This window comes from Desmodus rotundus, chromosome 13 (assembly GCF_022682495.2).
Source record: "Desmodus rotundus isolate HL8 chromosome 13, HLdesRot8A.1, whole genome shotgun sequence".
Classification (NCBI taxonomy): Eukaryota; Metazoa; Chordata; class Mammalia; order Chiroptera; family Phyllostomidae; genus Desmodus; species Desmodus rotundus.
In genome coordinates this window covers 41197037-41209936 of record NC_071399.1, presented here as the reverse complement: position 1 = coordinate 41209936, position 12900 = coordinate 41197037, and the positions used below count along the sequence as shown (strand labels likewise).

The 12900-nt window shown below is 43.4% G+C and overlaps 1 protein-coding gene across 1 annotated transcript in view; it reads left to right on the top strand.

Moving 5' to 3' along the window:
- CLYBL (citramalyl-CoA lyase) overlaps positions 1-10587 on the top strand; it is a 327539-nt gene extending 316952 nt beyond the window's left edge. The window contains exon 8 of the mRNA XM_024578802.3: positions 10401-10587. Coding sequence (XP_024434570.2) covers positions 10401-10481 — 81 coding nt within the window. The 3' untranslated portion in view covers positions 10482-10587. The remainder of the gene's footprint in view (positions 1-10400) is intronic.
- The last annotated feature ends 2313 nt before the right edge of the window (positions 10588-12900 follow it).

The following is a 12900-nucleotide window of genomic DNA, read 5'->3' as shown; positions in this document are numbered from 1 at the left end:
AGAACTCTCTGTTTGGCTTTCTCTTGGTGCATCCTTGATTCTTATTCACTGATAGGACTTGTAACTAAATGCAAATCCAAAGCTATGGACTCAGGTTAGTTAATAAGGGAAGACAGGTTATATCCCTATCTGTTTGTGTGACATAATGAGCAACTGGCCAGAAGAAAAAATTCTTAAAGCCACCAAAAAGAGGATTGCAAATTCATTCTAACAACTGCTAGTTTTCCTCCCTGGTTCAGGACAGATTGCTAATTATCTTCAGTATCCTTTCTAACTGAATCTAAATTAAGACTCAGAATTACTTTGCAAACAGGGTCCTAGGCAGTGACTGCTAACCAGAGCCTGTTGGTGTCTCTGGCCTAAATCTTACCTTCTGGACCTCAGAGTTGTTTTTCCCAGCCCCCTGCGGCCAGAGCCACTGTGGGACTGCCTTTCTCCCATGACTGAAGCTCGGCTCTCAAAATGCCCTACCAGCCCTCACTCCTGACAGAACATAGTGCAGTAGCTTTTACTTTGCCCTCCCTTGAGGGTCCATGGCTACTAGCTGACCCTGGGACCTCAGCTATGCAAGTTACTTAACACTCTCTTAGCCTCCAATTCCTTCTAGATAAACAGGACCTCCCTTTCTGATTGTGGCAGATTAACTGTGATGTCATAATTGGACTCCACTGGAGTAGGTTCTCAATAAATGGTAGATGCCATTATTCCTAAGCACAGCTCTCTCTCCTACCAGCCAGACACAGCACTTCATAACCTTACCCCCAGGGTCCTGGTATAACATAAAACAGGGCAGGGTTACTCCTGTTTAAGTCACTGTTGCTCCCCACTCAACCTTAACTGTTGATGAACTCAAGGTCACATGAACTTGGACAGCTGGGAAGAGGTGAAGACCAGCAGGGGTGGGAAAGTTGAAGGTCAGGGAGTGAGGGGATCCATGGTTCATGTTGGGACTCCACCACAGACCCTATTGGGAAATGAAGGGAAAGGGCATTGAGAGAGGTGCTTTACTCCCATAAGTGAAGAGGTGCCTTCTGGCAAGGACCAGGGGTGAGATCCAATGGATAGGACCCTCCTGTCTGCCTTCTCCAGCTCCTCTTAATTCAGGGCTGACTTATCTCTCTCTCTGGAGCCACTCTCATTACCTCCTCCCAACTGGACCTCAGTGTGTACATCTCAGATATGTGTCCCTGTCCACTCTTTAAGTGAGGTTTTTCCCTGAGAAGCTTAGCCTTGGCCTTTTCCCTCTGCCTCAGTCTCCCCCTCTGACTCTCCTACTGTCTCTGACTGTCTTCCCCCTGTCACTCAGCCTCCTCCTTCTGATGCTACTTGACCTGCTCTTACCAAGAATGTGTGTGATACACACCTACCATCACACAAAGGAGCATGTCCTACTTCCCCCAACCAGGGAAAGCTGTCTTGTACCCTTTGGACCCAGCCCAGTCTCAAGTATAGCAAATTACCAGAGGCTGGCTAATCAGTTATCTATGGGATTGCCTGTGGCCCTCTTTTCCTCCCTGAACCCACCACTCTTTCTGGGCCCAGTCTGCTAGTCAAATCCTCCAGACCCAGCCTTCATGTGAAGGCTCTGTCAACATTGCCACAGTAGGCTTCTCTTCCCAGAGTACGCAAGTCCACTGGGAAACAAAATGAGCCCAAGTGGAAGGTTGCCTTACAAGGGAGAAAATCTGGGCAGAGAGAGCACAGTGCAGCCGTGCTCTGGGGGAGAAAGACTCTGCATTCAATTCTTGGCCGATATAATGTCTACATTAAAAACAGATTTGTGTGGAATGCAGCCGCTTCCTTTAATTGCTCCAAATAAATATCCTGTGTAATTTTAAGCCATATATTACTAGGAAGTGCTTCGGGGCATTGTTTGCTGAGAAAGGCGTTACATAAATTGAAATTCCTTTTGCTCAGGGCTGAGTCCTGAAAGTTCATGCGGTGAGAAACACTTCTCACCATGAGCAACTGTGAATTGTATATAAAATTAAATTTTCTGCTTAAAATCTGCATTGTTAGACCTCCTGCTGGCTGCCACCATTTTGCTGAAATAAGATACTATTTGTGGTAATGGCAGCAAGGGAAACCTGTTATCATTGATTGTAAACTGGCTTCACTCCTACGGCTTAAAAATCTGGAGAGCTTTATTGTGCAAACATTGTATTTTTCTTACAAATATTACAGAGCAAAGCTTACTACTGATTCATCATCCAGGGTGCAAGAGGGTTTATGATGCAACCCCCACAGCCCTAAATCTCCTGCACACCCAACACTGGACAGCAGTTAGGGCCCTGTGAGGTGGAGGACACCAGCAGGAGAATGAGACAAGCATATATAATCATCTGCTGTTTTTTAATTTTAAAAAATATTTTTCTTCACCAGGGCATTATTATTTGAAAGAGAAAGGAAGATAAAGGAAAAGATGAGGCCTAGGAAGAGTTCACATTTCAGAGCCCACCTGCCCAGGCTCCTGCCTCAAGAACTAGCAGCTTTGCCTTTTAAGGGTTTACACTGACACTCCTAGCCTCTCTCCCTGACCAACTTTCAAGCCCCAATTCTGAGAATCAGCCTTATGAAAATCAACTACAATTCCACACATTACTGATAGAGGGGTCTGAGTTAATAACTGTGATTGACAAATGCAGAATCTGAAACAAAAAGAAAATTTTTTTTCCTAAGAAGACATATACTCAAAATTAGAACCCCGAAGGCTGGCTTTTCATTTTTCATTTCCCCCAGCTTTTGGTTTACAAGTGAACGCTCTCCAAAAGTCAACATCAGCCGGGCACACATAAATATTGTTTATTGACTTCTAACCCTTAGAATAGATAGTCTCTCTCTTTCATTTTGTAAGTCGTTTTGTTGCTTGGGTAATACAAAATAGCTTTGACTTACAAAGAAAGACAGGGAAGGACGAGGAGGAGAAAGATTTAGCAAAATGTTTGATCCATAGTTGTATAGCTAATGTTTTGACAAATAAAGATGAAGCCAAAACAAAACAATTTCTTAAGAAACAACCTAGTCTGAATACAGTGAATCTCACCAAATCTTTTTCTTGAAAAGATCACTAAGGTTATAGGCAAAGACAGTGCTAGAATAGAATAAACTCAGCCATTTCCTCTGAGTGAGCAAATGCAGAGGAAGTGGGTCAAGGCGGATGGATATTCAAAGACCTGAAGTTCAAAGGCATAGACCACCTGGAAGGCACTAGGTAAAATGGGTGGGATCCCACCCACTACATAGGGTTCAGAGCGTCCTTTCACAGATTTGTTTAAAAAGCTAACCTTAGGTATTCATTTGCATTAACCAAAGCTGGTCTCACCTCTGGGGAAAACACCTAGGGATACAAACAGGAAGTACCTAGTAGGGGTCCTGACCCAATCCCCAAATGTATTGCCTTGCCTATATAATAGAGTTTAGGGAAACTACTATTATGCTACTTCTGTTTCAACTGCATAATTATTAAATAAATTAAAATAACTTACAAATTTATGAATTAGCTATCTTTGAAAATTATTCTACTGGTTTTCTTTTCTCCCTCATGCCCAGGCATATACTGAAGAACTAGACAGTAAGACCCTGCCCCCATGTGGGAGCATTGGTAGATGTTCCTAAAAGCAATGGAAATCTCAGTGTCCATCTTGAGGAAGAGGTGGGCACTCAGATGGAAATCTGCAATACTGATGATTGGCCATTACTTTTGCCAATTGGTTCCCCAAAGAGAAGGGCCAACCCTATCTCTCCATCATGAACCTACTCTTCCCCATCACAGATCACAGAAGCTCCAGGTGTATCAGGCAGATAGCCCTGGTGCTGTCACTCTCCTCCTCAGCTAGATGGGGAGTTGGAATCCCATCATTCACCAACGAGGAGAGGACCCAATGAGTATAGGATGCCAGGCTCATTTCCCTTCTTCCCTCTCCACTCCTTCCCTTTCCATCTCTCCATCCTGCATCTGCTGGTATGAAGTGTCTTCTTTTTTACTTCCTTCCACTTCTTACCCCTTCCTGAGTTCTAGCACTTTCTTTTGGGTTGCCAACACCAGAGGGCAACATAATCTCACCTACTTGTCAGTTCTTTGCTTCCACCAGTAGAGGGAAGAGTTTGAGAGAACCTATAAGAATTATGAGGTATTTGGAAATTATTTTGAAATATGTAATAAGCTAGTACAACAGAATGGCTCTCTCAAAGGCATCACTTGCCAAGGCATTCTGTTCCTGTTGGTAAATAATCTGTTACAAAACTGTTTAAATGCATATTAACTCACCAGAGCACAACACTGGTAAAATTTCCCTCCAGGCTGTATTTTGCAAAGACACAACTTTCACATGATTTGAGACCTGAGATTAAACTAACAGAAGTCATACACTATTTAAGGTAACACTGATGATGCTCCATCCCTTACTTGCCATTTAGTCTTTTCAGATCTAGTTTTTATTTTGTTTCAGAAATAATTGCTAAGGCATTTAGCCATACATGTCTTGTTTTGAGTACCTGTCATCGTAGCACTCTAGGTGGTTTGAGAGTACACGTGTGCTTATTTGGGCAAGCAAAGCTGAGTCAATCAGTATAAATGACTATGAACCAAGTAGCAAGCCCTGGGGGCAAAATGCCCAACAGCCCCTGTCAAATTTGGGAGTCCTTGCGAGGGCATCCCATAACACCCTCTCCATTCCACCATGCATACTGAGAAAATTAAAGAAGATTCCATTTGAAAAATGTTTGAAAGAAAGGGATTCAGAAATTAAATTGCACCACTGAACTAACTGACCATTTACCAATTAATCATCCTGAGCAAGTTAACACTAATACCTTTAACAATTAGACAATGTGGAGCTAAGCAATCTGCTCAGCCACTGCAATGTGCTCAATTGTTTGAATCTAATTACCTGGCCTGGATATTTTCTGCTTGGTGTCCCCAGCCTTTGAACCATTTCCAAAGCCAGAGCTTTATAGAAAGGCCTTTTAAAACACAAAGAGTCTGTAATTCTATCTTTCTTTAGACAGGTTTTTTAGAAGATTTTATTTATTTATTTTTAGAGAGAGGGGAATGGAGAGGGAAGTGAGGGAGAGAAACATTAATGTGTGAGAGATACATTGATCAGTTGCCTCTTGCATGCCACCAACGTGGGACCTGGCCCGCAACCCACGCATGGACCCTGACTGGGAATCGAACCGGTAACCTTTCAGTTCACAGGCCAGCACTCAATCCACGGAGCCACACCAGGCAGGGCTAGATAAGTTTTTTATATGATTTGCTGAATTTATCCATATGACTCTCTTTTCATTTCCTCATCAACATCATTTCTTTGATTAATTATCTAAAGCAAGAGTTCTTATCCAGAGGTCCTGAAATAGACTTGAGCATTTCCAAGAATCTCTTGAAACTGTGAGCAAAATTCTCTGTGTATGTACATAATGGTCTTTCTGGGGAGAGGGGCCCATAACTTCCATCAGATGCAAAGGGCTCCATGACCATATTGTCAGTGTGTATTCATGATGTTCACCAGACCGGAGTTTCCCCAATCCATATGAATGAAGGGGTTACAGGTATGTGCCTGAGCCTCTGACCTCCTCAGCTCTTGGGTGGCTGAATAGGGCCAGGAAAGGCTGGAGCTTCCAAGCTGGTCATCTTCTGCCAAGAGCTGCCCATTTGCTATAAAAATATTATTTTCTCTGTGTACCACAATGAAGGAAAGGTTGGAAGCACTGCAGTAAGCTTTTCGCTTTTATCCCATTCACCACCTTTGCTCTCTGCATCACTTCCCTTATCTCCAGTGCCTTAATTCTCCACAGAGTAGTGTGGAATTGATTTGGTCACTTATGATCTGAGCTGCACTTCATGTACTTTGCCAGGAAAGAAAGTGGTGTGGTTGTCTCCCCTTCCTGCCTGGCACCACCATCTTGGGGTTTGCCTTGTGGGATGCAGGACTAATGAGATCAGCTCATTTCCCCATTTCCTGAGTTATTCCATTTTTTAAAAAGATTTCATTTATTTATTTTCAGAGAGAGGGGAGGGAGGGAGAAAGAGAGGGAAAGAAACATCGATGTGCAGGAGAAACATCAATTGGTTGCCACTCGCATGTCCTCAACTGGGGACCTGGCCCACAATGCAGGCATGTGCCCCAACAGGAAACTGAACTAGTGACCTTTCAGCATTCAATCCACGGAGCCACACCAGCCAGGGCTGCGCTATTTGTTTTGCCAATCATATGCATTTGCCCCCTTTCCTCTAGTAGCTCTCCCTTGTCTCTGTGTCTAGAACAATCTCTATACCAGTTCCCTAAATGATTGCCAACTTCATTGCAAATATTCTCCAAAAGCACTTTTATGCAAAGATTCTTCTCAACAAAGAAAGACATTAAAATCTTCCACAGAACCCATGTATAACCAATTCAAACTCAAACATAACCAATAGGGCAGGCAAATTCCCATGACTCTTGGCTAACAGAAGCACTCTGAGATAGTGTGAGCTTCCAAGCCCTCCCCTGCACACAGAAGTCCTCATGTTCTGTGACAGGCCATCAGCGTCGGTCCCATTACCTGTTGCTCAGATCACATCATTTTACTACCTACAATTACATAATTTTGGTAAACTAGAAGAATGCCATCCACGTAGAATTAATTTATGATCCAGAATATTATATGAATGACTTCAACAAAATGTCTTCAAGTGTCTGCTGCTCTTTAACCATCCAATTAAGTCTTGATCACCTAATTCTCAACTATTTTTCTAGCTCACATCACATTTCTGTTGAAGAATGAAACTACCATTCTTCATTTTAGCAGTTCACCAAGCTGACAGCCCAAAATGTCAACAAGGGTTTCTATATCTTCAAAACTCCCTTCATGGTATGTGAGCCACCCAACCCCAGATACATCCTTGACATGACACATTACTTTCTAGTCAATACATCATTTCAAAAATGTCTTACTTTTGAGAGAAAAGAAGTTGCTGCTAAATTATAAGGAACTATAAGTATATGGTTATTAACTATGTGAGCATAGTATATGTGGAATAAAATAAGCAATGTGAGGTGGAGAATACAGTGTTGCCATACTCTGGGCAGAGTAATAGTAGTTTGCTAAAACTGTCACTAATGCAAGGCCCACTCAAGAAAAGTTGTAAGCCCACAAAGAAGCCTTTAAAAAGAAAAAACCTGCCACCACTAACTCTAAAATTCTTGGAATATCTCCAGCCGTAGTCGGAAAGCTTCCCCGCTTCCCCACTTCCCTTCCTCTGGGTGCTCCTTCCAAGCAAGCACCACCATCAGTGTTACAGCATTAGAGCCTCACTGAAGGATATTTGTACCAAGATGAGCTACTTTCTTCTTAATGAAACTGACAACCAGACTCAGTTCAGGATCACTTTACTTGAATGATATAATCCCTTGGAAATCCTTTAAGAAAGCAGGCATATCACTTTTCTATGCATTTTATTTTTTAAAAGATTTTATTTGTTTATTTGTAGAGAGAGGGGAAGGAAAGGAGAAAGAGAGGGAGAGAAATATCAATGTGTGGATGCTTTGTACACACACCCTACTGGGGACCTGGCCCACAACTGAGGCGTGTGTCCTGACTGAGAATTGAACCAGTGACCTTTTGATTTACAGGCCTGCACTCAATCCACTGAGCTATACCAGCCAGGGCTCTTTTCTATGTATTTTAGAAATAGTAGGAAATATTTGGATAAATGCCTGAAAATCACTAGCAGTCATTTTAAAATCTATTATTTTAAGGCAGTATGTGGAGTTACAAAAAACTATGTGATGGGATCTCCAAAATAAAAAAAAAATAGAGAATATGATGTTTTCTTTTACAATAAAATAACACATAGATTCACAACTTATAAAAAATTAATCTTGTTTTAAAAATATTTGTTGAGTTGACAGACAACGAAATGCTGCACTTCTACCTTCAGCCATTTTAACAGGGGATTAATGAATTTTTAATTCACTAACTTTTCATGTGTAACAACTTTCAAAGGGGGAGATGAATACATCTGGGGGAAAATACACCCCTAAACCACTTTCTTACTCAAATCATATACGGTACAGCTGTTTCACCTTATTTGGCTATCCAGATCCCAGTTGTCAAGGGCCTAAAAAATTCTGTAATACTAGAGATTAACAATATTCCTTATTTTGTTAATGGAGACCCTTGAATCTAGTTCATGGTGATGTTTGTTTATATTTTCTGTTCATTTTATTTTTTAAATATATTTTATTGATTATGCTATTACAGTTTTCCCATTTCCCCCCCCCCCCCCGCTTTATTCTCCTCCTCCCTGCACACTGCCTCCCACCCCCATCGCTCCCCCACCCACCGCCCTTTCGTTTATGTTCCTGGGTCATACATATAAGTTCTTTGGCTTCTACATTTCTCATACTATTCTTACCCTCCCCTGTCTATTTTCTACCTACCATTTATGCTACTTATTCTCTATACCTTTTCCCCCTCTCTCCCCCTCCCACTTCCCTGCTGATTACCCTCCATGTGATCTCCATTTCTGTGATTCAGTTCCTGTTATAGTTTGCTTAGTTTGTTTTTGTTTAGGTTCAGTTGTTAATAGCTGTGAGTTTGTTGTCATTTTACTCTTTATGTTTTTTATCTTCTTTTTCTTAGATAAGTCCCTTTAACATTTCATATAATAATGGTTGGGTGATGATGAATTCCTTTAACTTGACCTTATCTGAAAAGCACTTTATCTGCCCTTCCATTCTAAATGATAGCTTTGCTGGATAGAGGAATCCTGGATGTAGGTCCTTGCCTTTCATGACTTGGAATACTTCTTGCCAGCCCCTGCTTGCCTGCAAGGTTTCTTTTGAGAAATCAGCTGACAGTCTTATGGGCACTCCTTTGTAGGTAACTGTCTCCTTTTCTGTTGCTGCTTTTAAGATTCTCTCTTTATCTTTAATCTTGGCTAATGTAATGATGATGTGCCTTGGTGTGTTCCTCCTTGGGTCCAACTTCTCTGGGACTCTCTGAGCTTCCTGGACTTCCTGGAAGTCTATTTCCTTAGCCAGACTGGGGAAGTTCTCCTTCATTATTTTTTTCAAATAAGTTTTCAATTTGTTGCTCTTGTTCTCCTTCTGACACCTCTATGATTTGGATGTGGGACACCCCTATGATTTGGATGTGGGAATGCTTAAAGTTATCCTGAGGTTCCTAAGCCTCTCTTCATTTTTTAAAAATTCTTGTTTCTTCATTCTGTTCTCATTGAATATTTCTTTCTTCCTTCTAGTCCAAACTATTGCTCTGAGTCCTGGTTTCCTTCCCTTCACTGTTGGTTCCCTGTACGTTTCCTTTATTTCACTTTCATAGCCTTCATTTTTCCTCTAATTTTTGACCATATTCAACGAATTCTGTGAGCCATCCTGATACCAGTGTTTTGAACTGTGCATCTGATAGGTTGGCTATCTCTTGTCACTTAGTTGTATTTTTTCTGGAGCTTTGATCTGTTCTTTTGTTTGAGCCATTTTTTTTGGTCTTGGCATGCCTAATAAGTAGTAAGCATGCTTATTATGTGGTAAGGGGCGGAGCCTTAGGTTATCATCAAGGTGGGGCAACCCAGGTTGCTGCGTGGTGGTGCTGTATGTGGGTGAGGGGTCCAAGAGGGAACAGTGATGCTCGCTCCACTCTCTGCCAGATTTCAGTCACCTCCCTGCTACCCACAATCAAATTGGGCCCTTCTGGTACTGATTCCCATGTGAGTGGGCTTTTGTACGTTCTAGGACCCTGTGGGTCTCTCCAACAAACTCTCCTGAGGCTGGGAGTTTCTCCCGCTGCCGCCTCAATGCCCGAGGTGTTTTCAGTCAGAGGCTTTGAGGCTTTATTTCCTTGTGCTGGAACCCTGGGTTGTGTGGTCTGTCTTGCTCCCCAGTTGTTCCTCCTAGTTTATCTGCATGTGAATTTGGGACTGCCCAGTCTGCCAGCTGCCACCATGATGTGAATCCTCTCAACCCAGGCTACTTGTCTCTTCCCCTCCTACTAGGCTGAATGAATGTTTCTTCTTTAACTCCTTGGTTGTTGGACTTCCATACAGTTCAATTTTCTGTCAGTTCTGGTTGTTTTTGTTCTTAAATTTGTTGTCCTTCCTTTGGTTGTGCGAGGAGGCACAGTGTGTCTACCTACGCTTCCATCTTGGCTGGAAGTTGGGACCCTGTATTTTCTGTTCATTTTAATGGCAAAAGTTTGAACCTCAGTGAGGTTTCCCTCTCCTTTTGTATTTTTGTTTACTCATGAGTTTTAAAGTATAATGTTTAAACATTTTTTCATTTTCCTTTTGATCAAATGAATAGCTAAAACTGCTTTGATATGTAATTCTGTTATTTGACCATCTCTAAGTAAATAAGAAATCCTTTCTATTTAACACTAATCTAACACGTTTTTCTGCACAGGATTTTCAAAGCCTCCTGAGCATCAATCTGCAAATCCCCCAACAGTACCTTGAAGAAAAAGCCATAGGGAAAAATGCATGAAGCAACTACTATAACGTGAGAGCAGTGTAATGAAGGTCTGCCCAGCTGATGGTCTTTCATTTCCCAACATATTGTCTCTTAAAACATAAATGCACAATAAACATAAATGCACAAATTGAGTAGATTTTGAGTAATTCCATATATAGAATAGCACAGTGGGTTCCTAGATTCTGGCAGGTTCCAAACCCCAATTATGTCATGCTGTACCTGAGTTGAATGAGATGTATGTCACCTTCTCTTTGAAGCTTTGCTGACCCAGCAACACCTAATTGCTCCTTCGTGCCTGCGTTGATCCCTGTATGACCTTCAGTGTAGTACCCATCACACTTAAATTGTCCATATCATCAGCTTGTACATTTTCATCACTGGACACACAACAGAGTGGGAGTGAGTGCCTCTGTCACCTTTATCCCCATCAACTGCCACGGCCCTTCTGACAGAGAATGTGGTCATAAATGTGGAAAGAACAAGCACTTAGATTCTCCAGACTCCTTCTTTTATTCTCTAAATCCCACCTGATGCATTTAGCCTGAGGACTACTTGCCCTCTAGAACAAGGATGAACCAAGCCTTTCAGATTTACTCATAAAGACCTCAGATTTTCTACTAGAACTCAAAGAAGTGAGAGGAAGCTGGGAAGTAGACACTAATGCACGGGGTGTACTAAAGACATGAGAGAAAGAAGGAGAATAGGAGACAGAGACTCCAAAGAGGTCACCGAGTAAGTGGGAATTGTGCAAAGGAATGTAGAAGCCACACAGAAATTCTGACATGAGTGGGGACATTTCCCCTGGTACAGACACTGACCCAGGAACAGAAGTGCTGGCCATAAACAATGCACCTCCCCTGGGCTGCATGAGGCTCATCCATTCTGATGGATGGGATTCCCATCCATCCCAGGCTGCTAAAGAAGGTTTCCAGGATTTGCTGCGAAGATGGCCGCGAGATAGGTGGGAGCGGAGTCCACTTCCCCTCAACGCCAGTGAAATACCTAGCTGATCTGAGGAGCAGAGTGAACAGCCAACAGTATTCCAGCATATATGAAGATCGGAGACCAAAGATAGAGGACATCGAAAGATCAGACTGTAAGAAGAGTGCTTAAGGACAATAAGATCCCCGGGACCCACGCAGGGATGAGGGTGACTGAAGCCCCAGCCCGGGCGCAGGGTCTGCTGTAGGATTCTTGGGAGAGAGCCAGGCTGGGCTGTGTGAGCAGCCAGGTGCTTGTTTGGACCAGGGGGGCTTGAATAGGAAGAACTTCTCAAAAAGAAAAAGAAAATAGAGGCACATAGTAGTTAGTTAGAGAACTCTCCACAGCAGCCACAGCCTCTGGCGCCCCTTCCCCCTCAGCCCCTGGACTGTGAACGCGGAAAAGCAGCCCCGGAGCTCACCTGAAGCCCAGCTGGTGCGCACCAAATTAGCGGTCTAGGGGACTGCACCTGAAACCCCAGGTGAGCGCGAGCCCTGATAAGCGGCCCAGCTGCCTGGGCACCAGACCCAAAGTGCCCCAGTGGGTGCGTACCCCAATCAGTGGCCTGGGGCCCACACCTGAAACCCCGGGTGGGCGGGCGCCCTGATAAGCGCCCAGCTGCCTGGGAGCACAGACAAAAACCTCCTGGGTGAGCGGGCAACCTGATCAGTGGCTGGCGGCCCCCACGCACAGACCCAAAGCAGGGGATCCGCAACCAACCGAAGTCCAAAGCGGAGATCAGCCACACAACCTGATCAACAGCTTGGCTGCCTGCAGGCGACCACAGCCAAAACCACTGGTTCTGAAAAACTGCTACGTAGCCCCTGCGCACAGAACTCTGCAGGGCCTACTGGCTCTCTAGGAGGAAGGCAGAACACCCAGCAGAGGGGAGCTGCAGCACTAGGGGAAACTGCATTCCCTGGAAAGACTCGACCCAGTAGAGGGCTGAACTACCCCATAGCAGCACCGAGAGCCCCTAGCATCTAAAACAGCAAAGAGCAAGAAGGTGGAGTGTGAGTTGCCCCTAATTGGTGCAACTCAAGGACAGCACAGCTGGTGAACTAAAGGCCTAGTGGGGAGCAGAAGGACCTGGAGGAACTTGACTGAAGGCTGAACAACAACGAAGAGTGTGGCTCAGGAAGGGAGAAAAGTGGAACCAATCCTTCCATCCACGCCCTCCCGCTCCACAGACAGGAAGGCCAGCAGAACTAACCTGACCCGTTTAAAGCCAGCAGAAGACATTTTTTTTTCTTTTTTTCTTTCCTCCTTTCCCCTTGAATTCCTTCTTGCTTTCTGTCCTTCTTTCTTTTCTTTATTCCTTCTTCCTTCCATCCTTTGCCTTTTTTAAATCCTTCTTCCTGCCTTCTTTTATCTATCTCTATGTTTTAATTTTTGTTAAAATTCCTTCTTATCTTGCCTCCGATCTCTCTCTATTCCTTCTTCCTTCCTT